Source organism: Lonchura striata, chromosome 1 (assembly GCF_046129695.1).
Source record: "Lonchura striata isolate bLonStr1 chromosome 1, bLonStr1.mat, whole genome shotgun sequence".
Classification (NCBI taxonomy): domain Eukaryota; kingdom Metazoa; phylum Chordata; class Aves; order Passeriformes; family Estrildidae; genus Lonchura; species Lonchura striata.
In genome coordinates this window covers 44123749-44151563 of record NC_134603.1, presented here as the reverse complement: position 1 = coordinate 44151563, position 27815 = coordinate 44123749, and the positions used below count along the sequence as shown (strand labels likewise).

General features: G+C 37.1%; 1 protein-coding gene across 1 annotated transcript; it reads left to right on the top strand.

Moving 5' to 3' along the window:
- The first annotated feature begins 6773 nt into the window (after positions 1–6773).
- LOC110468139 (desmoglein-4) lies at positions 6774–27572 on the top strand. The gene is made up of 16 exons (XM_031504024.2): positions 6774–6821; positions 13403–13438; positions 13822–13950; positions 14593–14748; positions 14881–15028; positions 15962–16125; positions 16371–16505; positions 17112–17297; positions 17466–17725; positions 18659–18801; positions 18951–19169; positions 20291–20785; positions 22819–22967; positions 23459–23519; positions 24961–25169; positions 26601–27572. The coding sequence occupies exons 1-16, from the start codon at positions 6774–6776 to the stop codon at positions 27570–27572; spliced, it is 3510 nt and encodes a 1169-aa protein (XP_031359884.2).
- Positions 27573–27815: the final 243 nt, after the last annotated feature.

Here is a 27815-nt window from a genome sequence, read left to right as displayed (position 1 = left end):
CTGTAAAAGCAACATTTTCAAATTAATATTATTAATTTTATTCAATAGACATTGGAAAATTTGGTCTAGACAGTAAAATATAGAATATATTTCAAACATTATGCCAGAGTTTTATTTACCTACGTTGCTTTAGCTACCCTACTCTTCCCCAAACTAACCTTAACTTCCCTTGCATGTACTTTTCTGGTTTTTTTCTGATTGCCTGGAATTTTTTAAAAACTTCTGTAGATAAAATGTAATTTTTGGCATTCTTTAAATGCCAGAAATGTAATCAGATATTGCTGTGTTTCACATAATATCGATGGTTCAAAAAACTGAAATAAATAGTAGATAATAGATTGTTTCTGGTTTCAGATGGATGTTTCACTAACATTATAGTATCTTCAGTTCTAACAATCTTTCATTATTTATCTAGCTGCCAATATGTCACACACTACAAAGCACAACTTTTCAATAGCTTTAATGAAGTAAGGTGCTTTATTAAATAATTCCAGAAGCAGATGGGGATTTCTTCATATTTTTTTACAAAACCACTTTTTCATGTGCTTTAAGGGCAGAGACCAATTGCCCTCCAGTGCTTCTGAGGTCAAACAAATAGCAGTGTTTCCTTTGCTCCTCAATTGTGAGTGTGACGCTTTGTCTCCAACTCCACATCCAAATAGTAATTTGCAATGGATTATATTCAGATCTTTAAAATGCTGTCCAGACATTGTCACAACACAGGGTAGTACACCAATTTCATCCTTACCCAAAGCAAGTGAGGCCAAATATCAACTGAGATACACTTATAAATTGGCTGCTCTTCATATAAAATTGTTAGATCAATGTTTTTGATTAACAAGAAGGAAGTTAATTATATGTTGCAAGTGATGTTTTAAATATTGTGTTTAAAAAGCAGTCATATAAACCATTTATTTTGCACTCACATGACTTTTGCTTACTGTCTGAATTGAAAAGGTTTTCTCTCTCCTATTGTATCAGAAGGTTTCATTTTTATTCTTTATTTAGCAAACTAGGACAAAGCAGACCAACATACAGACAACTTTATTCTTACATGCAGCATCATATGTACTAGCAACCTGCAGCAATGCAGCACACAGGTCCTGCAGCAGTGACCTGTCTAACTTTTTTGTACTAAGACCATTTTCTCTCTCAGTAAGCAACAAGTACGCTTATTGCTTGGATCCAGTTCCTGACTTCAGGGATGCTTCCTTTCATATTTAAACATCTTTAAAAAAAGCAGCTTAAAATCACCATCATGGGCCAAAGCCAGTGAAGGTATGGATTCGTGATGACTTTGCTAATCCCACCAGGAATACAAGATGTTCACTTTACATGATATAAACCATACATTTCTAGGATTATCATTTTATATGATATCTGAGTAAAAACTGAAGAAGTTTCTGAACACCTCATTTCTTTTGTTTCTCTAGCACTTCTGCATCCTGCTCAGAGCAATGATCCTGGGACTCTATGTTGCTCTCTGTGGTGAAAGTGAGATAAAATCAAGGCAGAGTCCACTCCCCACAAACCGATACTCTCACCAGAAACAAAAGCAAAATCTAGTCTGGACAAATACCAGAATTTTTTATACACAACTGCATCTACTGTTATTGAGACCCAGGTTGCTACAAAGCCAAGGCCAAGTATCCTTAGATCTTGCTGGACAGAGTGGGAGCAGGTGCATCTCATTTCCAAACATTTCCAAACCAAACACAGAAGTAATCAATCAGCAGTAAAATCTAGAAAAGGAAAGTAAGGTGATCATCATCCTCATCTTTAAAGGAATAATTTGTGAAATTGGCCATTACATATTAAACTCACAACCTGAGCAAAAATCTCTCTGATCTTTACTGCTCCTGGATTGCTGGTGCTTTCTAGAGCTTATTTGATGTCTATTGCCCTGTCTTCAGCTCTTCCTTTCTAGGCACTGAAGATAAGCTAAGTAAACTCAATGAGAGAAGAAGAATCTGCCTAGCCTCTTTTCCTCTAAGAGGTAAAGTAAATGAGGAAGCTTAGGACAATTTCAGTAGCAAGTGAATTTTACCTTCTCGATTAAGTCTTCCTTTTTAGGAGATAATAATGAATGGCAGAGGATAGCTTTGGGCTTGAAGAGAGATAGGGAGGGCTATATTGTCCAAAGACTTTCTTGACTTTCCCAGATGATACTTGAAGACCTCTGAAGAACTTCTCTAGTCAGTATCTCATGTATTCTCTAGTATCATCTCCCAGATGTTGCCATGCCAGTAAATGTTCTATTTTACACCAGAAGTCTGTACTTTGTCACTGAGCTGCAGACTTAGGCAGAAAACTTAAGGGAGTAGCATGGTTTGGACATGGGTCTTGGAGAGTTCCTGGGCTGTGCAGTCAGGCCCAGGAGCTGGGAAGTACTCTCATGATTGTAACAGTAGAGAGATAGCAAGACTGTCTTTCAGTGGTGGGACTCATCATTTAGGGGGAGCTGTGGCTGTAACTCATTCAGGCATCCATATCTTGCATATAAGCCTGGACCCTCCTGCAAACCCCTGTGCCACTGAACTTGGTTTCAGCAGAAGATGAAACTCACTAGCTGTTCATTAAAAATAAAAGGAAAATTGTACCCCAGCATGAGAGAATAAGAAGGCAGCCAGGAGATGATAATTGCTTGAAAAAATAGCAGGTGACTGTCACTCAGGGCTCTTATGAATCCAAATATTTTTCTGTTGTTATTGAATCCAAAGGTTTGACAGAGATGACAGGAATAATCTCAGAGTGAGCAATTTCATGATTGCATTTCTCTAGTCATTCTTATTTCTACTCACTTTTTCTTATATACATTTTCTAGTTTAGATGCAAGGCTATCTTTCTGTTTATATTCTAGGTCTGTCCCACACATTTTCAGCAACTCAGAAATAACACTTTTGTCATTGCAAATATTAGTATGAACAGTCTCTAAAAGCAGTAAACTAAATGAATAGGCTGCAAAAATAATCTAGTCTGAGGAAACTGAAAATTGCCTTTGGCATAATCCTGCCAAAATCAAATTTTAACATTCGATTTCATTCCCAGACAGATGGGTTGATAGTATAATGAGAAAAAATATTTTGGACTGATATGTATGCTTAGCAATCTAAAATAATGTTGATGAGAGAAGCCCATAGTGCATAAAAGTTTTCCCAGCAAAAACTGTGGTCCTGCTGATATTTAAGTGAGATTCCCAAAATATATCAAAACATAAGTATATGATGAAACAGAAACCCATGTATCATAAGCATTGCAAAGTGTGCCTGTGTGCCTTACCTGTCAAACAAGTCCCAGGAGCTTCAGCTCCATAAATGTAAAATAAGGTATATCAGAGGTGAGTGCATTGCCATATGTCACTCATAAGTTATCTTCAAGTGCACCAGGTGAGACAGAGTGCTGGCCCTACTTTGCTGAGATATTTAAGACAAGTCACTGCATCTTGCTAGGCCTTGAGTTCCTCATATTAAAACAAGATAAATCTTACCAAGGCATTTCCCATTTGCCTTCTCTTCCTATTACAGAAATTCTCCTTTGTAGGCTTCCATATAGGTCTGAATATAACACTGATGAAATAATTCAATACGCATTCCTGGGTGTTTGCCAGAAAACCCATAGCCCGAGATTTAGGCTGGATTTGTCTTTCAGAATGGAGAGAAAACCTTACTTTGTTAACTTAAGTATGACATATTCTCCAGGTAATTGCCAAATAAACCTGCTTCCTTTAATCAAGAGGGTAAAGCTAGAGCAGAAAAGTTTAATTGTTTCTGTTGTTGGGGTTTTTCACTTCCCACACAGGAGGGTTAATTTGAGAGTGCAGTATTAGGGTGTGTGTTCATTATTATCTCAAGTAGTTACAAGACCCTTGAGGGGGAAATTGCTCATTGCTGACCTGGATCAAACACCTCCTCTCCAAACCCCACCACAGGGGCAAGCATGAGTCATATTGCGGACTTTGTGCCAGGAGTGGTACAGAACCAAATATTTTCCTGTGAAATGTTCAGAAAGCTGACTGAAATGTGTGTATATGTATATATTTGTCTGAAAGTAGACTGCATCAAATATGGACAAAGCAGGCTTGAAATCAGATGCAGGCTTGGACTTTTGCAATCTTGGAGATACATTTTAAAAAACTGACTCAAGAAAAAGTTTTAAAAGTAACAAGATCATTGCCATAGAATAAGGGTGCTTTCAGAAGCAGTCAATATGTCAATTCCTGAAAATGGAAGTCACTAGGATATGGACCCTTAGCTGGCTCTGTAATATCAGTAAGTGACTGGTTGAATATTCAGATTGACAAAAAAAAAAAAATTGAAAAATCTTTCCATGAAAAAGAAAGTTTTAATTAACCACATTATGCGCCAATTATATTTTTAATTATGTATCTCTGTTTCCAAAATGATCCACGGCCCTTTCCTCTACTGTTGTTAAGGTGCTAACAGGGGTAAGAGAAAAAAAATATAAAAACCTTCATCCAGAATATAAAGGAGAGAAAAGCACCAAGAGTACAAAACAACTGTTAGGTTAATGCCACTAGTACTGTTTTATTAACTCACATATTCCAAAAAGTAATGGTCAGCAGGTTAGAATTTCTTCTTCAAGGTGCATCAAACTACTGTACATTTTTCCGTCATTTTCATTTAGATAAAACTATTCTTTAAGAATTGTAAATGTGCAAATTTTATTTTTAAGCATTTATTTGGAAATTCTATTTGAAATTTCATGACAAGTTTTCCCATTGAAGAATTGTTCTTATTTATCTTTTCTCATAAATCTGTGGCACTCTTCATAATGAGATATGGCAAAGAAAGATACATCTGGTAATTTTGTTTTCACTTCTGCTGGGGCTATTATTGTTGTCTGAGGCATTTTATCAGCTTTTGTAGATCAAAATATCTTCTGTTAAAATAAAAAAATTGACTCAGCAAGGGATAATTAGGTCTGTAAAAGAACATGCCTATTTTGTAGTTGCAAGTAATAACTTCTTCTATCCAGTGGTCAAAATAGAATTTCAGCATTACCAGGAGAGGTTTTGAGTGATACATATTGTCAGACTTTCTTGGCTATCAGTCTGGTATGAAATAATAAAAAATACAAAAATAATGTTTCAAATTCTGAAAACAAAACAAAACAAAACAAAAAACTATACAAATGGAACAACTGAAAAATCTAAAAGTAAAAATATTTTAAAGTGATTAAAGTATTTTTTAATATATGATTAAGTAAAAGTTCTGAATAAGATACTTGGGTTCATAAAAGAATATGCATATTTTATATTTACAAGAATTAAATATTACTTAAGCCAAAAGCCAATTTCAGATTGTTGAGAATTTCCCAGAAAAGGGAAATGCAGATACAATCCATTTAACATTGCCTGTCCTGGTCTGACTCACTGATGGGCATGTTGAGCTTGGTACCAAGGGCTGAGTGACAAATGGGGACATGCACGGCTGACTTTGACAGCCCCAGCCAGTTGCAAGACAGCAAAGCACCCATGCTAAGTGGCATGGAGACGCGGTGTGCTGCAAAGCTGCTTACCCAGCAGGAGCATGGGACCTCACCCTGGCACGGGCTGAGCAGTCCCAGGGTGCTGAGTGCTCTTTTCCCAGCTCAATCCAGCCCAGGGAGTGCCAAGCACCTGCTCAATCCAGCCCTGGGAGGGCTCAGCAGGCTCAGGAGCACACTGGTGGTATTGCACTTTCGGGGATGAAGTGTGCCCCCCCTGCCAGCTTCAGTCACAGAGCAGAAGGCCACTCTAACTTCTCCTTGCCCATTCAGGGGTGGTTCAGGTGTCCCAAAGACGCAAGGAAGCACTTAACAACACCTGTGCTGCAGAACAGACAGCAAAGTAGGGAACCTTCTGTGGTTTCTTTGTCCCCCACACAACTGTGCTCCTGCCATCAAAAACGAGGCCAGAAGAGAGCTGTGCAGCACATCCTCTCTCTTCCCCTACCTGCAGTTTTGACCAGCTCTCCAGTTTCTCTAACACTCTCCCTCTCCACTGTGTCAGCGAGAGCACAACCCATTGGAAGGGAAAGGTATGGCATGAGGAGGCTTTGCAGTTGGTAAAGGCAGAAAATCTTCCTCGTCTGCTTCAGATATTCTTGCAGCCTCATGAATAAAGCACTATTTTTTCCCAAAATTTGTTATGATACCTCTTCAGTGACAGCCTTATTCTGCTCTGAGCACTTCACTTCCGTGAACAATGTGCATGGAACTCACTCCTTTATGCCTGGAAGTAAGCAAATGGACTTCTAATTTAAATGAATACTTTTTTTAAATTACATGTTCTTTATCGTAATATTCATTTAGTTTTTCTATTATACAGGGTGCAAAGAGAAAACTGGAAGTTGCATTCAAAGCAATGATAAGTTACCATTTTAATGATTCCTTATGTTGTGAGTAATTTATAAATCACGCAGTATCTTCTCAGCAAAGCTTGCCTCTGTTTTTAAAACGTACCTTTTTGTATCCAACAAAGGGTTTCAGTGCAATAAGAATTAAGGTGTGTCTCTTAGCTCTTACCTGCAAGCAATAATGATGTTGTCAAGCATTTCAGGTGAGACCAGCCCAGGATTTTGGGGTGGGGAAAGCATGTTATACAGCATCTTCAGTTCTTCCCTCAGAGGGAGGCAGAGACACCTTGAAGGGCTGAGTATAAGGACATGTACAGAGTGTCTTTTTAAATAGTCACCAGAGCTGGGGGGGGAGGGGAACAGGAACAGGCTTGTAACCATAACTCTGTTGGACTTGTTTCTGAGAAGTCAGATGCCATGGATTGGCTCCCTCACCGAACGGCTGCTTTTCTGTTCCTTTTGTTGGTAAGTTGGATTTTAAAACAATATTTTTAAATGCTGTGAACCATGCCAGTTTCATCTTCCTCAGCAAACCATTGCATTTTACAATGTAAACTATTCCCCAAAAATATCTTTTGAAATTTACCATAAAAATCAAAGCTCTGCTCATTTTAAACTGCACTTACGAACATTCTATAAAATCAAATTAGCTTTTCATTAAATACTGGCAAATATTTATTTTTAGACTTTTGGAGATCTGTTGATGTTCAAAATGTGACTTTCTATGTTTACTGCATGATTTTTCAGGCAAATGTTTTCTGTGCTGGTATTTAAAGGTCACAGATATTAATAAAATTCTATAATTATAAAAATTTTAATAGTTGCATATACTTTAGTTCTATGTCTTTTTATCAGTTGAGAAAATACCTTTTTCTAAAAAATTAAAACCTCTTTTTTCTAAAATTATTAGCAAGATTGTTTCACAGCTGACCAAATACTATTGCTATTTTCAAGACAGCAAAAAATGACAAAATTTAGTGATATCAGTTAAGCAAAAATCAAGACTTGGCCTATTATTTCACATTGCAAAGGATTCCTGTGTTGTTGTGCCCTAGTGTCTGAGCCACCATTTGCCGAGCAAGTGAATGTATGATGAAAGTGTTGCTCTTTGGGTTTGTTTTTCTCACTGTAAAAAGAAAGTTGTGGCTATGGTCAAGTGGCATAGTTGTTCAATGTGCTCATCAAGGCATAGAAATTACCCAGAAGGGACTTAAAAGGGCTATGGGTGCCTACTGCTCCTGCAATCTGATTTTTGTGTGGATTAATTTTACTCATCTGTGCTGACCTCTTGAAATTTGGTAGAGGTTCAAGGCCCTGAAGATTGAGAAAAGCCGGATTTCTACTATAGTTATATCCTGTGGTTTTAATGAAATTTTACATTTTACACAGTGTGTTAGTATGTGAAAATGTTTGTTAACTTCTCATTACTAGCTTCTCTAGAAATGTTGTAATCTGAGAAAAAGTTTGTATTATAGGTTAACAAATCCTGAAATCATTATGAAAATACAATCCATTAATTTTAGATGACAGCTCTGCAATCTGTAAAGTAGAACTAATTAACACAGAGCAGCTGCCAAGCAAACAAGGGCAAAACTTGGCAAAAGCAAGTTATGGTTCGGATAAGTTTCTACTTGTTCAAGGCAGCAGAGAGTTGTCTGAGACTGGCCTGTTGTACATCACACTAACACTTCTGGATTTTCATGAAGCACTAGTGACTATTCATTTTACTCATTTACCTGGTGATGCACACTCCCAGTGTGTTGAAGTTCAAAATGCTTGACTGTTTTGTGTTTAAGACCTGTCCATTGAAAAGACATTTTACTCAAATGCTTTACTGCTTTATTTCTCTCAGCAACTCTGAAGCCATTTTCATTCCATAAGTATATTGTTGTTAAAATTGTGAGTGATGGAGAGTAGGTGCTGGGTCAGAAAAAAAGAGCAATTCTGGAAAATGACATTGTGGTTTGATGACTATCAAATATTTGAATTTTTACTACCCATAGGAAACCCTTGTTCTTGTTATGCATTCTTCTGCCCAGCAATGTTCATGATGGCTTGTATAAATTAATAGTATCTTTCAACACTTTAAAGAAAGGTGGCAGACAAACTGTTGAGATCAAATTATACATTTATATGTCCAGTTTTAGTGTATTCCGAGAAAAAAAAATTGGCTTTCAGCTTAACTAATCTTTCATGAAAATCACCTGTCTGAATGGTGTGTCTGGTTAGTATATTGTTAATAAGTTTCATCAAATAAAATTAACATGGAGTTATACATATTTTAGTACACTACTGCATTTTCAAAAAAAAAAAAAAAAGGAAACTTACCAGCCCTGAAACAAATAATTTTCTCTATGGATTTCACCATTGGTGGGACTGATTCTGCAACCCTTGCTCATGTGACTTCAAAGACATTATTCTCATGAGTAAGGGAGTTCTGTTTGTGATACTAGCACAGACACGTTTTATGGAAATAACCTGTTTGATCAGGTATGACTCTTCTCCTGCCAGCTATCATGTGACAGCCAATAATTTTAAATTCACCACATCTCTTATGCACTTTTGTCTGGATACGTTTTCCCATATGCTATCTAGGCTTATTTCCCCCCTCAGTTGTAAAGCTATGGTTACCCATCCTACTCATAACTTTATTGTACGCAAAAGGAGTCATGTTCTTGTAAATTCATGTGAAACATCTGCAAGAATTGAATTAGGAACTTGAAGGTTCTTCTGCTAAATATTTTGTTGTAGAAATACAAACTAAAGCGATTCCACATCCAGGAACTATCACCTAGGATTAGGTACTAAAGCCTGCAGTTTTACATTCCTAAGTAAAATGGCCCTTAAGAAAACATGCATTTGCAGCCAGAAGACTCTAAGTCATATCAGAATTCAAGTTTTATTGAGGAGATTTATTGAGGGCACTTAGCATTACTAATTTGAAAAACTCAGATTTTAATGATAATGGCATACACCCTATATTGAAATTACTTTTCTGTTCATTTTTCTAATGGTTAAAGTCAGTTACACTATGGAAGTGTATTGTATCTGCATACAATAGAAGATACAATAGCAGAACAGTGGTTATCCTGTTCTGGTATTGTAATCAGAAACAAAGTGGAAACTTTCCTAAAGTTGTCAGTTCTTTGAGTAAACTTATTTTAAAATAAATAAAACTTTGAAGTATATTCTTCAGCCTGACATGAGCATTGTCATAATTCCTGAATTATTCCTGTCACAATTGTTGAAAGAGTAATGGATTATCCATCCTGGGTGCAATTCAAAGTATTGCTAACATAGGAAACACCTGGCCTCCTCTGAATTAGAAAACAAAAGGACAGAAAAATAATACAGAAGATCTTTCCCTTTAAACTGGATGAAGTATAAGTGACATATGAAAAAGTGAAGTGACATATGAAAAAGTGAAGAATAGAAAAGGAAAATCATATTTCAATTTAAAAAGTGGTAAAATTGCATATTTTTAAAATATGAGGGTTTGTCATATTTGAACTCTGCTTCTCATTATTTCATATGAACTGATGTATCAATTTTTTAAAAAGATGCAGAATGAATATAGGGGAAGGGTTCATTATTGTAAACCTTTTCTAATCAGGGCTTTGGATGAGTAAGAAAGACGTAAAAGTCCCAAAACGCTGACAGTACCAGAGCTACCACAGCAGCCTGATGACTAACACAATACGTGTGAGTTCTCAGCACTCCTCCCATCCAGGCCAACAACAATGCCACTGTTGACTTCAAAGAGAGAGAAGCAGATCCCATATGAATAATGCTGGGAAGATGTTAAAGGCATGTTCAGTCATTTAGATTTGAGTAGGTGGAGGAGGGAGGATTCTGTAATTACATATGATATTGCTTAGCACTCAATTAATGATTAGTTAATTCTTGTTTGTAAATTGCTTTGAGGGTGCAAAGAACAGTAGACATCCTACGGGCCTAATTCTGTCCCCAGTTGCATCAGAATAAATCCAGAATAACTCCAGTGTGACTCTAAGGTGTCATTTTGGACACAGGGTCCAGGTATCATTACAATAAAAGACAAGTTTTCAGACAGAACACTGTGCAAATGACAGAAACCATAAACTTGTTTCCTGCCTGCACATCTCCCAACCTGAAATAGAGGCAGTTTGTGCAAGTGAACTGACATCTAGATTCTCTTCTGCTTCCTTTTTTTCAGAGACTAACAGACAGCAAATCCTGGCATCATTCTGACCAGGTTGCCTACCCCAAGGTCCTCAGGATACATCCCACACATTCCAGTGGCTCCTATTGCTTTAATTATTGTTTATCCCTGTGTCTTCGGAAAGTATTATACTTCGAGACTGGTTTAGAAGGGAATTTTTTTAACTACCTAGAAATTTGCTGGGGTTAGCTGCTAGGAGACAGAACTTATCTGCTTGAAATAGCAGTAGAAAAAAAAAAAAAAAAGGTTCTCATCTCAGATAACTAGAAATAGACAACTGGGTTAGGGAAGACTTCTAACTGCTAGTGACAGTGGAGAACCAGAAGTTACTAGCTTGGGAGGTGGAGGAGTCTCAAGTAGGATAAATGTAATTTCAAAGATGTTCAGATTTATCTGGTGAACTAGACATTTTTGTCTGATGTCTACCTGCCCTCCTTCCTATACCACAGCTATAACTGAGAGATATACCAAACACAGTCACCAAGTTCATCAGATCAGCCTTTTCAAATAATAAATGTACTAAGGACTCTGAATTCAAGTTCCTTCATTACCAACAAGTAGCAAAACGGGGTTTTCCTTCACTATCACTGCATAAATGTGAAAATACAGGGCCTAAATTTACAATCCAAACATCACCAATGGACAAATTCCTGTCGTTCCCATTACTGGTGCTCAAAAACAAAGGATAAGACTCCAGTGTGAAATATGTATTTTTCACTGCTTGAAAACAGAACTCCCTATAGGCTGAAATCAAGATATTTATGAATGCTCATGTCCTTAAGTAATAGAATTCTTTACAGGTATAATTCTTATTTCAGAAATACTCAGAATTGTTTTTCAGACTATGAGAGTGATGTGGCTGGGTGTGAGGCATTAGTCTCACTGTTAAGTAACAGGATAGGCCACATGATGCAGACAGCAGACAAGATTCACTAACACTGAGAGGTGCATACCCATACTTTGCCAGGTCAAGACATTGTTTGCATGCCACAAGGGATTTCAGCATAAGGGTGGAGAGGATTTCATTGTGCTCACCGAATGAGGTGGGATAGACTGATAAGAGATGTTCAATTAGTGTTATTTCTGGTGGACCTCATCACTCAGACTCTCTCATGAGGGTGTAGTCTGCCCCTTTGACTCTTTCACATTCCCCGGGTTCCAAGGGGGATTATAAAAGAACAGGACTGAGTTCCCACTGGGGAGTCGGATATTGTCCCTTCTCTGAGATGAGGAACAGAACAGCTGCACATGAATTTGAACCCTATTCTGAAGCTGAAGATTTAAACAGTCATAAATTCAACATAAGATAAAAAATGTATTAGTGCTTTTAGCACAACATGAACATATTGTAGTGATTCTCCTGCAGAGCACTTTTCTTAACCATTTATGTCAATAGCTGGCTCAAACAAGGAAAAAATCATTATTATGTGAATAGTCAAAAAATTTCAAGCTACATATGCACATCAAATGGGCAGATCCAGTTCAAACTCCTCCATTGAGAAGCAGATTAAGGCATCCATTATAGGCCAAGGTCTCAAGGAAAGTTTTGGGTAAAACCAGATCTGTTTTGAAAATGACAGATGGTGAATTCTTGCAGCATAAAGGCAAATGGGAAAGAGAGAGAGGGAGAGAGGAAGGAGGGTGAAGCTGCTGTTCATTAATCTGTTGCATGTAAGTTGTCTTAACACGAAGTAAGTGGAAAAAATTTTGTGTCCATGTTCCAGTCTTGCCAATGCAATAAATTTGAAGTGAGGAAACTCCCATGATATAAGGATAAAAGATGCCAGATTTTAACCAAGTGTAGCTGACATTAAACCCCACAGATATCAGACAAAAAACAAAGAAACCAAACCAAAAAGCTATGGGAAATTATAAGGAAGTGAAATTCTCATAACTGCAGCTGTTAACATTTGTTGAGAAAAGAGAAATACTGCAATAATTTTTGAGTCACCTGGATATTTTGTAACTTCCAATGATGAATGAAACAAGAATCCAGTCCTGAAAATCCCATATTCTTCACCCTTTATTGTCTGAAGAGAGCCACAGCAGATCCTAAACCGGAAAGAGATGCTCTGAAGAAAGTAAACTTCATTTTCACACCCTGTTTAGGAATATAGCTAATTAAATTGTGCCTTCTTTTAAATTGTGCTAATCAATAAGTTGAGGCTCCTCTCATTTAAATTTTAGTTTTAAAGTAATTAGATACTGCGTCTGATCCTGCTACCTTTATTTACTCAAGATTAGTTGCATAGTTGAGTCTCAAATCAAAATTAAGTGCACTCCAGGGAAATTTGCCTGAAAACTGCAGGTGGGTTTCCATCTTACATTGAATCTCTTCAATCTCACTGGGAAGTTCCAAAAAAACCCATTTGCATTCTTTTTGGTTAAATTACATAACTAAGTACAATACCAGGGGTATTGTCAACTTTCTAAATTGGAAAAATAAAAATAAAAAATAATAAATTATTTAGGATAAATACCTCTGGTTTCCTAGAGTGTTTGGTAAAAACTCTCGCAAACACTTCTCTCTTCAGCTGAGGTGTTAAAAATCTGTGTGGAAGCTTAATTTTGATGAAGGTATAGTTTGAAAATTGCTCTTGCATATCCATTCAAGCTCAAAGTTCTGTCTTGAAAGATAGACTGGATTTTGAAGCTTTTAACTGTCAAGGAATTTAGGTGCTGGGTATAGAAAAAAAGCTGAATTTCATTAACTCATTTGTTGAAATCTTGCAGCTAGATAAGCTATTGCAGTAGGCCTACAGTATAGCAATGTCTTGCAGCTGGGTTTTGCTTGCTGCATTTTGCCTTGCATTTTTATGTGCCAATATTTTTATTGTTTTTGCAGGTACTCTTGGATTTCAGCACAGGATTTCATGTAGAGGTAATATATATATTTATTTAGAACAGTTTTTCTGATTAAACAAAATGTAACAAATGAAAAATCATGTGTAAAATACTCAACTAAGACACTTCTCAACCTAAAGATTTAAAACATATTTAAATATTAACCAGCTGCAGGTAATAACCTGCTAACCCTCTCAAGAAAAATTCACCTAAATATAAATGAGTATCTCATACAAATGAGTAATTTTAAAATAAACATGTACAGTCATAGTTTGGGACTCACAGACATGTAAAAAACCACATGGTAAAAAAGCACATGGTCTACAAAAATTTCTTTTCTTCTTATTGTTGGACATTATAATTGTCTGTATTTATTTAATATGGGCTGAGGTCACATAATACTGGAACTCTCTGTCAAAGGTAAAAGAATGGGATGAAAATGGAATGGCAAGATGGAAAACCTTTAGAAGACAAAAACGTGAATGGATCAAATTTGCTGCAGCTTGTAGAGAAGGAGAAGATAATTCCAAGAGGAATCCGATTGCCAGAGTAAGTGTGTGAATACTTGTGTGAAGGAAGTTTTGCCAAAGACAGGCTGATAAAAGCAGAGACATTTAAAAATTTGTATGCTTGGTGTTGTAAAAGAAAGGAATGTAGAATAAAAGAAAGATGATGCAACATTCCCAGCTCTGCTGAGGCAGTCTCATAAGGTGAATCCATGTGGCTGCTAAGGAGTAACCAGAGCCTTCCTAGAACATTGCTATGAGTCTACTTTCCAGGCAGCTCCAACCAGTGACATTTTTTTTCTCTCTCTCATCCTGAGAAACCCCTGAGCAGAAATTCAAAGATTGTACATGGCCTACAGGAAACAGAGAAAAAATAAATACCTTCCTGTTCTCTGACTGTGACCATACCCTTACTGAGTTCCAGGCTCAGTGTGATGCCCTTGGAGGTTTCTCTCTCCACTTCCCTGACAGATTTAAGAGAAATAGAAGGCCTTAAGGGGAGATGGATGTCTAGGTTAATGTTTTGTGAAAGAGTCTTCCATTGATTCTGTCAACTGAACCTTGTAATAAGTGGTTGAGAAACTGAAGTTATACGGCATTTTTTACAGGAACTAAGAACAGGAGGAAAAATCCTGTAGGGGGTCCTCTATAAACTGGCATAATTTATTATTATATCTTACTGTAGATCCGATCTGACTGTGAAGAAGACAATCCAATCACATACAGCATCTCTGGAGTTGGAATTGACCGTGCACCCTATGGAATATTTGTTGTTAACCCAAGAACAGGAGAAATTAATATCACATCAGTAGTAGATAGGGAAATAACACCAGTATTTGTTGTAAGTACTCCCCTTTTTCTTGACCTTTATAATGATGGATCCAGGGTGGGGCAGACAACAAATTAATTTGTTTCAGATTGCTATTTTGCTTCTTAACTTTTGGTTTTAAAACTAGTAAATCTCTTTATTTAGATACGTTGCTTTGCTAAACACTCAGTGACTGGTATAGATTTGGAACCACCTCTTGAACTTCGAGTCCGAGTCCTGGATATAAATGATAACCCTCCTATATTTGCACAAACTGTGTTTACGGGATCTGTTGAGGAGAGCAGCATGGACAGTGAGTACCTCTGCTATGCCTTTTACAGCACTGCTAGTGAAGCTCACAGAATACAATTAATATAAACCTGGGATGGTCTTTCTGCTTTTCTTAGGCAATGACATAAAATGGTCAGGGCCACTGCAGAGGAGGGAGAAGCAGATGCTTCTCCAAGTGCTATTTGAGCCAGGGTTGGGGCTAATTGCTATAAATTAAACAGCAATGCTTCCTTCTCACTTTCCTCCCACACATGAGTGCTGAATGTTCCAGTTTCTAACCATACCATCATGCAAATTCTTTCAGATGTGAAAATATAAAATAAATAATTGCAATCCTTCTCATTAGAATAAAAATATCATTACACTTATTTCCTTGGAGGGTATGTAAAATACATTTTTCCTCATTTTTCTCTTTCAAATATTTGTACTTGTAGCCTGTGTACTTGCAATTGCAGCAGAATATTACTAATTCCATACTTTAACCATTAAAATGGTTCTTTTTACCAAAAGTGCAGCAATCAACATTAGACATGCAAATAGGACTGAGTCAATGGTGCCTAACACTCATTTTCTTCTTTCTAGAAATTCTCATTTAAAGTTGTGATTTCTTACAGTAATCTCTATAAGCTCAGTACTTGCTGTATTTGCATATTCCATATGGTGATTAAAAGAAGCTCAGTGAAAGTCTGCATTATTCTTTCTGACTTTGATTTTTAATTAATTTGAAGTCATTAACATTGTCAGAATCAGTACTACAAAACTAAAGTTTTGTTTTTTCTCTGTAAATGTCAAGGAATAGATAGCCTTCTATCATTTTCATACATTGTTTTAGCATTGTCTTGATGAGTTACTTGCAGGAACTCAAGAGATTTTCTGGGGGTTTTTGGCTTGGTATTGTTTGAGTGTTTTGTGGGGGTTTTTTTTTAATTACTACTATTTTTAAACTTATTTTTAGACACGCTGGTGATGAAAATCATTGCAACAGATGCAGATGAACCTAACCACTTGAATTCTAAAATTGCCTTCAAAATAGAGAGTCAGGAACCTTCTGGTCCACCCATGTTCATTATGAATAAATACACAGGAGAACTCCATCTTGCAAATTATCTTGACAGAGAGGTAACATTTCCCCTTCCAAAGCTAAATAAAATTATGCTGTAGTGTATATGTGCTATGAGAGTGAGAAAAATATAGGAGAGAAAGGTTGTGGGTTTTACAAATATTAAGGGAGAAATGCATGGTTTTGATGTGTCACAATAAAATGTCTTAGTCAAATTCCTGCATTAGGAAATAGTAGTAAGCATGAGTTATTTATAAGATGCACAGATGGTCTTCTAACATACTCATTTCTCTTTTTGTGACAGCAACATAGTAGCTACACTCTGGTTGTGAAGGCATCAGACCGGGATGGGGCTGCAGATGGAATATCATCCCTTTGTAGCTGTAATGTGAAAGTTATCGATGTTAATGACAACTTTCCAACTCTTGCCCAAAGCTCTGTAAGTTTGCAGTAACAAAAGCAGCAACACTGATTTAAAACCCCATTTAAGACTCATCAGTAACAGAGCCCTTACTAACCTGTAGAGAACATTCACATTAACATGCTCCATGGGATTTATAGGGTTGTTCCCTTGAAGAGTATTCAAAATACAATCTGTCACTTGTGCAAAAATTCTGGTAACATACACATTTTTGTATTCAGAGATGTAAATCCTCACATTGTCAGGACTGACTTCTTTGTATTCAGAGAAATCCTGTAATACAGGTGCCCAGATCCCTGCAATATGAAATCATGTAAAATAACCCAATCTTTGGAAGACCATTTCTTACAGAAAGCACAAATCCTTTTCCCCTTAAGTTGCCTCTGCAAACCTTGGAGGTGATATGGCTTTTCAAATCTGTAATCATAATCACAGTTTTCCCCGAACACATGTTTTGGTTTGTTTTTTTTTTTTGTTTTTTTTTTTTGTTAAATTGGCATGGACTGTGCTCAGAACATCCTTCAAAACAACCTCTGCACACAACTGTGTTTTCCTCGTATACATATATATATATATACACACATATATAAATGTTTGCTAATAGGTATTTATCTGTCATTTCAGTTTTCAACAAGTATTTCAGAAAATTCACTCAGTTCAGAACTGCTACGAATACAAGCTCTGGATGCTGATGAAGAGTTTACAGACAACTGGTTAGCAGAGTTTTTCTTTATATCCGGTAATGAAGATAACTGTTTTGAAATTGTTACAGATCGAGCTACAAATCAAGGAATCCTTAGAGTAATTAAGGTATGGATAAATATTGTGATTTAGCTCTTGACTTAAAAATTTAATTAATTGTTAATAGAATTAAACAGGCAGTAAAAACACTGTCACTAAGCCATCTAAAATGAAAATATTTTTAAATATTAAGGAATCTTTTATGTATTATCTTGTTCTCTGTGGTTTACCTTTTAGGAACTGGATTTTGAACATATGCGAACTCACTCACTGATGATTGGCGTCAGGAATGTAGCTGCATTCCACCACTCTGTTGCACATGAGTACCAAATATTTGGGACACCCCTCACAGTAGAAGTAAAAAATTTGATTGAACCACCAAGATTTCATCCATCTTCAGTTGTGTTTTCACTGCCAGAAGGTGCAAGAGTGAATTATGTTCTAGGAACATACACAGCTATGGATGAGGACACTAGAACTATTGCAACAAATGTTGTGTAAGCTCTGCTCTGCTTAACTTCCTGGATGGAATAATTCTTTTGAGATTTCAATGGGATGAGGAATAGGTATTTTAAAGGACTCTTTAAAAAACTGTGATTATTGATTAGCAATAGAAAAATGGCAGTATATAGTATCATATAATATTATATATTATATAGTACTATATTCTATATTATTGCAGAATAGTATATAGCCCATTTTTGTGCTATAATTGCCTTTCTTTCCTGACTACTTTCCTTTGCCTTATGCACAAGACAAAGAAAATATCACTTTTCTAACAGGCTGTACCTTAAATAGACTAGAATAGGGTTTGGTTTTTTATTTAGCCTAAGAATGTTTTTTCTTGAAACATTTGCTACAAGGAGGGAATTTGTTAGCATCACAAGAAAAGCAGGTAAGAAATACCAATAAGAGTCAATATTATCCAATCAGAATAGAAGAGGTCATTCTCATTCTCGAAAAAAAAAATTACACTTGTTTCTTGAAATTCAAAATAATAACTGAGACTGTAATTTGCTTTTCAGTGCATGTAGAAAAAAATACAGCCTATTTACACATATTTGAAAAAAAAATCCTAAAACATAGAAATGTGTCAGCAAATACAACTGTAGAATGTTATAAGAAGAGCTGTGGATTTAACCATTGATATCAACAAGGGTTCTAGTAAAGATTTGCAGGATCCAGAAAAGTTTTACTTTTAGACTATGATGCCATTTTCAAAGTAAAATGCTTTTGCTTTATTCCTAATTACTTTTCTGGTCTACATATTTTTGAGTCTACATGGATTTTGCTTGAACTGGGTGAAATTCAATACAATATAGCATAGCTGAAAGAAAATGCTCCAGAGTGCCAAATTTTATCCACAAAATAAATATGTAATACATGTATTCAACACCTAATGCTGAGTATTTTCACTTCACCAAACACAGATATAGTATAGGACGCGATCCAGCTGCCTGGTTCAGGATCAATCAAAACACTGGTGAAATCACACTGAACAAAGTTATCAGTCGGGATTCCGTCTACATTGTCAATGGGCAGTACCAAGCAGAGGTTCTGGCTATCACCAGAGGTAAGAAAATATATGAAGTTTTCTGAAATAAACTCTTTGTGTTCCATATTTCTCTAAATGTTTTCTGCTGTTTCTAGTTTTCCAACCCTAACTGCATTGTTTATAGTATCATTATTCCCTCCTGACCACAAATACCATCTTTTTTACAGGGACTCCTCGATATACTGCTACTGGCACCGTTGTGCTTTCAATAGATGGCATCAATGCCAATTGCCCAATTATTAATACTGAAATGAGGAAAGTATGTATGAATTCCCCATCAGTGATTATCTCAGCAAAGCATAGGAGTGGTGACCTCTATGCTACCCCCTTCACATTCAGCATACATGGCGAACCTCAGACTACATGGATTATCAGACGAATAAATGGTAAATTAACCTATATTTTGTAACAAAATAAATTATAGTAATAAGCTGTTATCTAAAATAACTGATTTGGATGTTACTTTATTAACAAACAAAACACTTATCTATTAAAATCTCAGTTAAATATGAATTTAAGTTACTCCAAATTTGAATATATGCATGTGTACATATATATATTAGAATATTTAAATCAGAATTATTACATGTGTTATATTTTAAAGGCAACTGAAAATTTACTAACAAAACTGTACTTTGAGTATAACTATTACAAGAGCCTTTATGGGTCTAAACATAATGAAGTAAATAAAAATAAATAATTTGACACTTTTTTCTTTCTGTTATCTAAAAATCCTAAGAATAAAAAAAACTCAATTTTTTTTATTAGAGTACAAAGTTTATAGTTAGCAAAGCTTTACTTTTATGAGAGGCATATGAAAATGGCAAATTAAGATTACAACATTTTTAATTTATTGTACAAGTCACACCTACTTGTATTTTAAAGAAAATTGTTTTAGTCAGTGCCCAGTGAAGCTTTGCCAGTTTCCTTCAATAAGACATGAGAAAAGAATGAATTATTCAAATCCCATGCATTACTAAATAACAAAATTTGCATAGCTTACTGTTTACACAGAAGACTACATTAAATGGGAAATATCATAATTTAAAGTATTCTTGAGTCTCCTACCTGTCCTGAACAGTTGCAAATATTTAATCTTAAATATTTTAAACCTACTGAAAAACTTTTTGAAAAACATGTATGAGTTTCTTGAGAGAGGAATAGGAAATGCGTAAATCTCTCAACTTTTATCTTTACCATTGTGCAAATAAAATTCAGGAAAAGCAGCAGTGGAAATAAAATATTTTATTTTCCCCTTTTGTGTTTCTCAGGTTTAGAAGTGATAACTAAACTGATTTGGCTCAGGTTTTGCAGGAAAAAAACCAAGAACAGATGTTTATTTTATGCTTCAGCTTTGAGTAAATACTGTAGATGCATAAATAATTGAGGTGCTTAGAAAGGGAACAAATTTTTTCATTCTATTCTATGAATGTAATATACTATTATAGATTTGTAGAACACTTACAGTCAATACCTTCATTTTTCTTTTTTTTTTCTTCCCTCCAAGATTCCTCTGCAGAACTAGTGGGCCAGAACATAGACTTTTACCTTTATAGGATCTATGTCGTTGTAAGAGATAGCCAAGGCCGGCGCTGTGCTCGACCACACATAATTCCTGTGCAAGCTTGCCAGTGTGATAGTCGGAACTACTGCACCAGTGGGGCCACAAGAATAATTATCATTGGTGGTGGTGGTGGCGGCTCTGGTGGTGGCACTGGTGGCGGCACTACTGGTGGTGGTGGTGGTGGCACTGGTGGAGGAGGCCGGGAAGACGGAGGACAACAAGGTGGTGGTGATTCTGGCCAGACTAGACCTGGAGAAGATTTTGAGGACCACACAGACTGGCAGGGCTATACTGATAGCTATGATGGAGGCGACGATGTATATACTGCCTCCACTGACGGCGATTGGCAGGATAATACTGGCAGACAGTTAGATTCAAATACCACACTTAGTGGTGCTGCCATTGGCCTGATGTTCCTCGGTGGATTAATATTTGTTTGTAAGTATGAAATTAAGAAAACAATTTTTATCATTTTTCTTAATAATGTAAATAGCACATTTTTAAATTCTTCTAAAATAAGGTCGCTTTTTCAGTTGGTCATTAATCCATTGGCTTCTACTGGCCATTTGAAAGAGAAAAAAATTGTCTTTTAAATGAAAAAATTCCATAAATTTTATGTTATACATACATTTTTCATTCAAAATCAAGCATTTCCTTTCTAAGACTTGTTATCCAATTCTTAACAGAGCTGTCCTGTCACTTACATTTTGCAACTTGTACTTCCATTACATTACTAGAAGAAATGGGCAAGTATCAGCCCCAAGTTGGGTATGACAGAATCTAAGGAACAAGATTCCTTTTAACTCAAAGCCAGATTTTATAGCAGAACAATAAGTCATAGATTTTGAAATTTTTGGTTACTCCTTTCATACATTACATCTAATAAAAAATCAGTAGCATTTATGATAACGGGATCAAAATAGGACATTAATTCATTTGTCCTAGTATTCACGAAGAATTATGAGCTTCACAAATTCAAGTTAGAATTTATACAAGCAATTATTTCTCAGACTACCAAAATCATATGTGATCAATTTTCTTTCATGGCCTGGGCATCAAGTAATCAACATCTAAAATTTCCTATTGCAGAAATACTGACTACAAAACCTGAGGAAATAGATTTTTTTTTTCCCCTGTATTTTTGAGGAGGGGGATTCAGGTTTTGATCTTCATTTAGCAGGAATCAACAAACAAAAAATTTTGAAGCTTCAAAAGGCTGTGAAATTTGTAGTCCCCAGATGGTTTATCTTACAGGACAGACTGTCTTTCTGCCATTGGATATCTCCCTCATAGTCTGGAATAAATACATCCTTAGTTGCGCTGTATGAGGCAGCACTTTGTACATTGTATAGTCATTTCCCCTTTCCATTTCACTTTGATGTTCAAGTAATCAGAGGGCTGTGGCAACTCTCCTATGAAGACAGGCTGAGAGAGTTGGGGCTGTTCAGCCTGGAGAAGTCTCCAAATGAAACCTTAGGTCAGCCTTCCAGTGCCTAAAGGGGGCCTGCATAAGAGCTCGAGAGGACAAGGAGCAATAGATTTGAACTGAAGACAGTAGGTTTAGCAAGAAATTCTTTACTGTGAGAGTGTGAGAGTGATGAGACAGAGGCACGTGTTGTGCAGAGAAGCTGTCAATGCCCCATCCCTTGTTCAAAGCTGGGCTGGATGAGTCTTTGAGCAACCTGGTAAATGGAAAGTGCCCCTGCCCATGGCAGAGGGGTTGGAACTAAATGGTATTCAAGGTCTCTTCCAACCCAAGCCATTCTATGATTCTATGAATTAATATTGCATTACCTTTCTAAAATATGCAGCGTTTTTGATGCTGGCTATTACAAGCATTCTGCAATTTCCAGCACTGAGTTCTTTAAACAACTGAGCATAATACAGCACTCTGGGAAACCTGATTCATTCTACGTAAACATTTGGTTAAACTAGGGCTTGGGGTTTGCCCTTACTGCTTTTTCAAATCAAGCATTATGTATACATAATGTACAACTGGAGCCTTAGCCAATGATAACTGTAGTCAGGTAGACTCTCCACTGATTCTCATATATCTATTATTACTAATGTGTATGTCTTTTCTATTACAATACTTGAAGAAAAAAAGTATGCTTATATATCCAGAAAGAATAGCACTGAATGCTATATATATAGCAACACTGGTTCTGTTTATTTAATTTTCATACATATGCAACATATATTGGTTCAGCTGAGATAGATCAAAGTCTGTTCCCAGGTGCATAAGCATAAATTTAGAGTAACAGCCCCACCCCTGTGTTGCTCTGCTGTAACTAAAGGTAAAAATTATTCTGAATTCCAAATACAGGTATCTCCACAAGCAGCTAAGTCTGAAAGCCAAACTTATAGGCTACTTGGTTAGAAATATTTTAAAGGCATATTATCAAAAGTTCAGCTACTCCTGTGAGGAAGAGATGTCCTAAATCCTTGTTTCCTGTTCCTTTCCTGTTAAGTGATTCCAATTCTGATGTCAATGAGCGACTGCTGTGGCTGTGGACCTGGCGCTGCAGGTGGAGTTGGAACTGGGTTTGAACCTGTACCTGAATGTACAGAAGGGGCAATTCATCCATGGGGAATAGAAGGCGCACAGCCTGAAGACAGGGTCAGTACATCCCCCATATTTCTAAAACCAGAAGTAATTAATATTTAAAGGCTGCATTTTTCTATAGAAAGTGATAGTAACACTGTGTAATCTAAAACCAGTCTGGCATTGTCAATAATTGCCAGGCAGATATGAAAGGTGATTCTTAATTAACATTCACTGATGGGGTTTATGCATTTAAAGTAGTGGTCAGCTAGTTTGGCACAACAGCTTGGTGCCACTGTTCCTTCAGATGAAGCATAATAACTAGCAAGCTTCTTCAGTGCAAGTTTAGGAAAAGGGAACAGAAATCATCTTCACTGATCATTGTTCATGTTGACAAGGAAAAAACTTGTAGCCTCTTTGTTTTGGTTTGGTTTGTTTGTTAATGGACATGGTGATAATGACTAACTATCACTAACAGTTTAGACTGGTAATTCTTTAACATAATTCACGAAGACTTCACAAAAACTTCTACAAATCATTCAAGGAGTCAAAATGTTGTTTTCCAGGATGTCTCACACATTCTTGCCCCAACAACTGCTGCAGGAGGTGATTTTGGTGAACCTTCTGGTAAGCAGATCCTTACTTCTTCTATGTTATGCTTTCATAAAGCTGTCTTTCAGAACTTCATGCCTTCAGATTCATGAGGACCTTTGGTTTCCCAGCCATAACCCAACCCTTCCAATCTCACATCTGCAGATAGTCAATCTCATGCTGGTAGGACTTCCAGTATGAATAAAAAGTCTGGGGCTTGAGCTTTTGAAGAGATTAATTTCTGCAAACTACACTTACTTTGAAATATCTGCCAAGGCTTTCAAATCCCAGGCAAATTTTTCTTTATCAGCACAGCTACTGAATGGAGGGCATTTTCAAGACACCCATTCAAGCAGAAATCAATCTTTAGCCAGAGTAAGGATATTTGCTTTCATAATTTGGGTAAAATCTTCAGTTCTTCCCAGTTTCCTGCTTCCCACAAGGCAGCATGTCAAGTAGCTAGTAAATTACTAACAATTTGTGTGTTAACCTAAACAAGCTGATACATAACAATAAATGTATGCTTCTGAGATAAGGTTCCTCCAGGAATTCAATGATCATAGAAAATAAGCCCAGCTGTGCAGTGCCACTTTCTCCTTCCCGTTCCTTACTTCAGAAGAGGAAGGAAGAATGTTGGCACAGAGCCATTTTCCCTAGTTTCTGACAGGAAGAAATGTTACTCTGCAAGACAACCTTTCTGCTGACTATTTATTATACAAAAATGCTCTCAGATTTCTCATTTCATAAAAGTGAAAAAAATATGTAATTTAGCCTATGTTTCCCAGTGTAACCCTAGTCAAGACTACTGTATGCAATTATTTTATTATAATACGTGCTGATCAGTAAGAAAATTCTTTCCTTTTTATCATGTATTTAAAAATATGGAGAAGCTAAAATCCTGTAAGTATTACTTTATAACTTATTTTAAAAAACATTTCCAATATGCATTATAAAATGGTGGTTATTATGATCCATTGCTGTTCTCCCCTAAAAAATCTCACTACTAGAAAATGTGAAAGTAGTTATGAAACTCTTTCTTTTCTAGGATTTGCAAAAGTCTTTTTTTTCTAAGTGTGCAAGGGAAAATATTTTAATGCCAATGTTATCATAAATATGCATTTATGTATTTACATCTATAAACTATCTGATTTTCTAACACAAACCCCACAACAGCATGTATATGCACTAGACAGAATAATCTGTCCAGCCAATAACAAAATAAATCCCTGATTTACTAAAACATATGCACACATGCTGCCTAGCCTCAAGAATAAAATCAAGTGCTTAGATGTCTGCTAATACATATATAATTGTTACTGCACTTTTAATATTTGGTACCTGTGCATGTACCTGTGACTGAAATTGGTCTAAAATACCTTTAGAAACTCAAGTGTCATTATAGCATTTGTAAAAACAACTGACAAATTGTGTGTAAAGTTTCACAGAGCACAGGAGGGATAACTTTTTCTGCTTTCAGACATATATAATAACACATATGGAGGGGGAGGAGTAGTAGCTTCTGGTGTTGAAGAAACTACAGGTGTTGGCTATGGCACTGGTACTGGCTATGGAACAGCTGGAGGAATTTCTGGAACAGGAGAAGTAAAAGGGTCAATTGGAGGAACAATAAAAGAGTATCGAGAAGGAGGAGTGAATATGGCCTTCCTAGACAACTATTTCTCTGAGGTAATTAAATGCTATTCTTTGAGTTACATCTGTGAGCATGCTTTCTGTTAGATTCTCCTTCCCAGGTTACATTATGGAAATCCAAACTAATTCTACTCAAATTGAAACTTCCATGATATAAGACTGCTGTGAGTGCAAGGCTGACCACACTGGGGTAGGAAAAGTTACACAACACTTGTATTAGTACTGTCTTTGAGCTGCTGCCACAGTAGGTGGATTGTTCAACAGCCTTTTTGTAAGATTGATGGACATACTGCAGGTAGGGGTAGGAAGCAATTAAATTATTTCAACTTCTTAAGTACCCACCAAATTTATGTATTTTCTCAATGTATAAATATTTAATAACTTTTTGGAATTGTTCACTCCTACTTCCTGTACAGTTTGTTCAATTATTTAAAGAACTTTAAACATCAATTCTTCCTTATTTTTATTGCCATTTCTGCTCTCTAAAAGACTTGTGAACTACCAGTGAACCAATATGCAGTTTTTCAATTGGCAACACCTAAATTAGCCTTTACATATGGGATTTAAAAAATGGTATGGAATTTACATGATTAATGGTTTTGTGGGCTATATTTTTATTCATATGCATGAACTGTGAGGCATAAATGTTATAATTGCATGTCACCAAAATATCAATTAAGATATAAGGATTGTTATATTTCAAAATCCAAAGATTTTGATTCAGTGGAGGAGAGAACAGAGCAGAATGCAGCAGTCCTGACAACCTGAGCATGGATTTCTCCCAGACTGCAATCTCCCTGCCTTGGCCTGAAGCACTATTAATTGTCTGCCAGTCACAGGCCTCCACTGCTATCTTCCTGGATCATCTCAATTCCCAAACTCTCTGACTCTTCCTCCATCCTTTTCTACTTCCTCCAACCCCACTCTGCACTCACTTTAAATTCTTCTGTTTCCTCCCTGATCTCTTTGCAATGACCACACGAGGATCTCCAACATCATCCCAAGCTGGTAATTGCCTTCTTGCTCAAAATGGGACTCCCTCTGGACTCACCAAGCCTCCCTCACTGAGAGAATCCTCCATCCCATCTCCTCTTTCCTTGTCTCTTCATTGGTCCCCTTGCCACCCTGCTTCACTCCTTTTCCTACTACTTTGTTCAGATACTGCTGCCCAAAGAAGGCATGTGTTTGTCCCTTTTGACCCATAGACAGAGACATTGATAACAGAACAAATTCAAGATGCTACGTGTTGGCAGAAACAAGAATTAAATAAACATTTCAAGGTTAAGAAATGTTGATGGTATAGTCTGTATTATTGGTATCCTATTTTTCAAGTCAGGTGGGCCTTACTGTGGTTAGGGAAACTTTGCTGTGGTTTGAGTATTCATGGTTAAAAACCTGACAAAGTTCACTCCGTTATTCTGTTCTCTTTTTTTTTTTTTTCCATTTTTTTGTTTTTGCAAACTACAGAAAGCATTTGTATATGCAGATGAAGATGAAGGTCGGCCAGCAAATGACTGCCTATTAATTTATGATCATGAAGGAGTCGGTACTCCTGTTGGCTCTGTGGGCTGCTGCAGCTTTATTGGAGAAGATACAGATGAAACATACTTGGATACATTAGGACCAAAATTTAAGACCCTAGCAGAGATCTGTCTGGGCAAAGAGATTGAACCTTTCCCTGATGTCAACCCACCCTGGCCAGGGGTCAACATTCCCTTCCCCAGCCCTGAAATTGATCTAAACCTCCCGCCACCGGGGACCACCATCGTTGTCAATGGAAGTGCACCTATGCCTCCCACCGCTGGCACTACAACGGTTGTTACTGAAAACACCTACACATCTGGGGCAACCATACAGACCCCGAGGCCAATGCCGGATCCCCTGCTCCATGGCAACATGACGGTGACCGAGACCTACACCTCCAGCGCGCCCTCGCTTTGCGTTGACCCTCTGCGTGCATCCAACGTCGTTGTGACAGAGCGGGTTGTCGGGCCTGCGTCGGCCTCTGATTTGCGTGGCGTGCTGGATATTCCCGATCTTACAGAGGGCTCCAACGTTATCGTCACGGAAAGAGTAATCGCGCCTAACTCCCGACTCCCAGCATCTCTGAGCATTCCTGATTTGGTAGATGGGTCAAATGTGGTAGTGACAGAAAGGGTGTTCAGGCCTGCCTCCGGCATGCCGGGCAGCCTAATAAATATTCCCTCAGAGTTATCCAATGCCCACAACGTGGTGGTCACAGAGAGAGTAGTGTCAGGGTCTGGGATGAGCAGCCTGGGAGGAACAAGCCTGGGAGGAGCAAATCTGGGGGGCCTGAGCAGCACGGGTCAGATGCTCAGTGCTGAATGTCATCTTGGCCAAGGAATGGGCACGGCATCTCCAGGTACCTCCCGAAGACGAATGACAAAGTACAGCACCGTGCAGTACTCCAGTCAGTAAGGCTTCTGCTGGCACCCCTCTGCTGAAATCACCATTTGCACCAACACTCATTAGCTGCCACCCGCCAAGAATATTGTTATTATTTATAACTAAGAAATAGCGCTAAAATTTATGGGGTTCCTGCTTGTTTGAGGATCTCTGACAGGTGTCCCATTTTAAAGTCAAATGCACTTTGTCAGTGAAGGGAAAATAGAAGTTAGCTTTAAATTTCTTTCTTTCACTCCACCTAGCACCACAAGTGCA

Coding starts and splice junctions, on each gene's coding strand:
- LOC110468139 (XM_031504024.2), top strand. CDS start 6,774: ATGGATTGGCTCCCTCACCGAACGGCTGCTTTTCTGTTCCTTTTGTTG. Junction 6,822..13,402: donor CTTTTCTGTTCCTTTTGTTG/GTAAGTTGGATT, acceptor TTGTTTTTGCAG/GTACTCTTGGATTTCAGCAC. Junction 13,951..14,592: donor AGAGGAATCCGATTGCCAGA/GTAAGTGTGTGA, acceptor ATCTTACTGTAG/ATCCGATCTGACTGTGAAGA.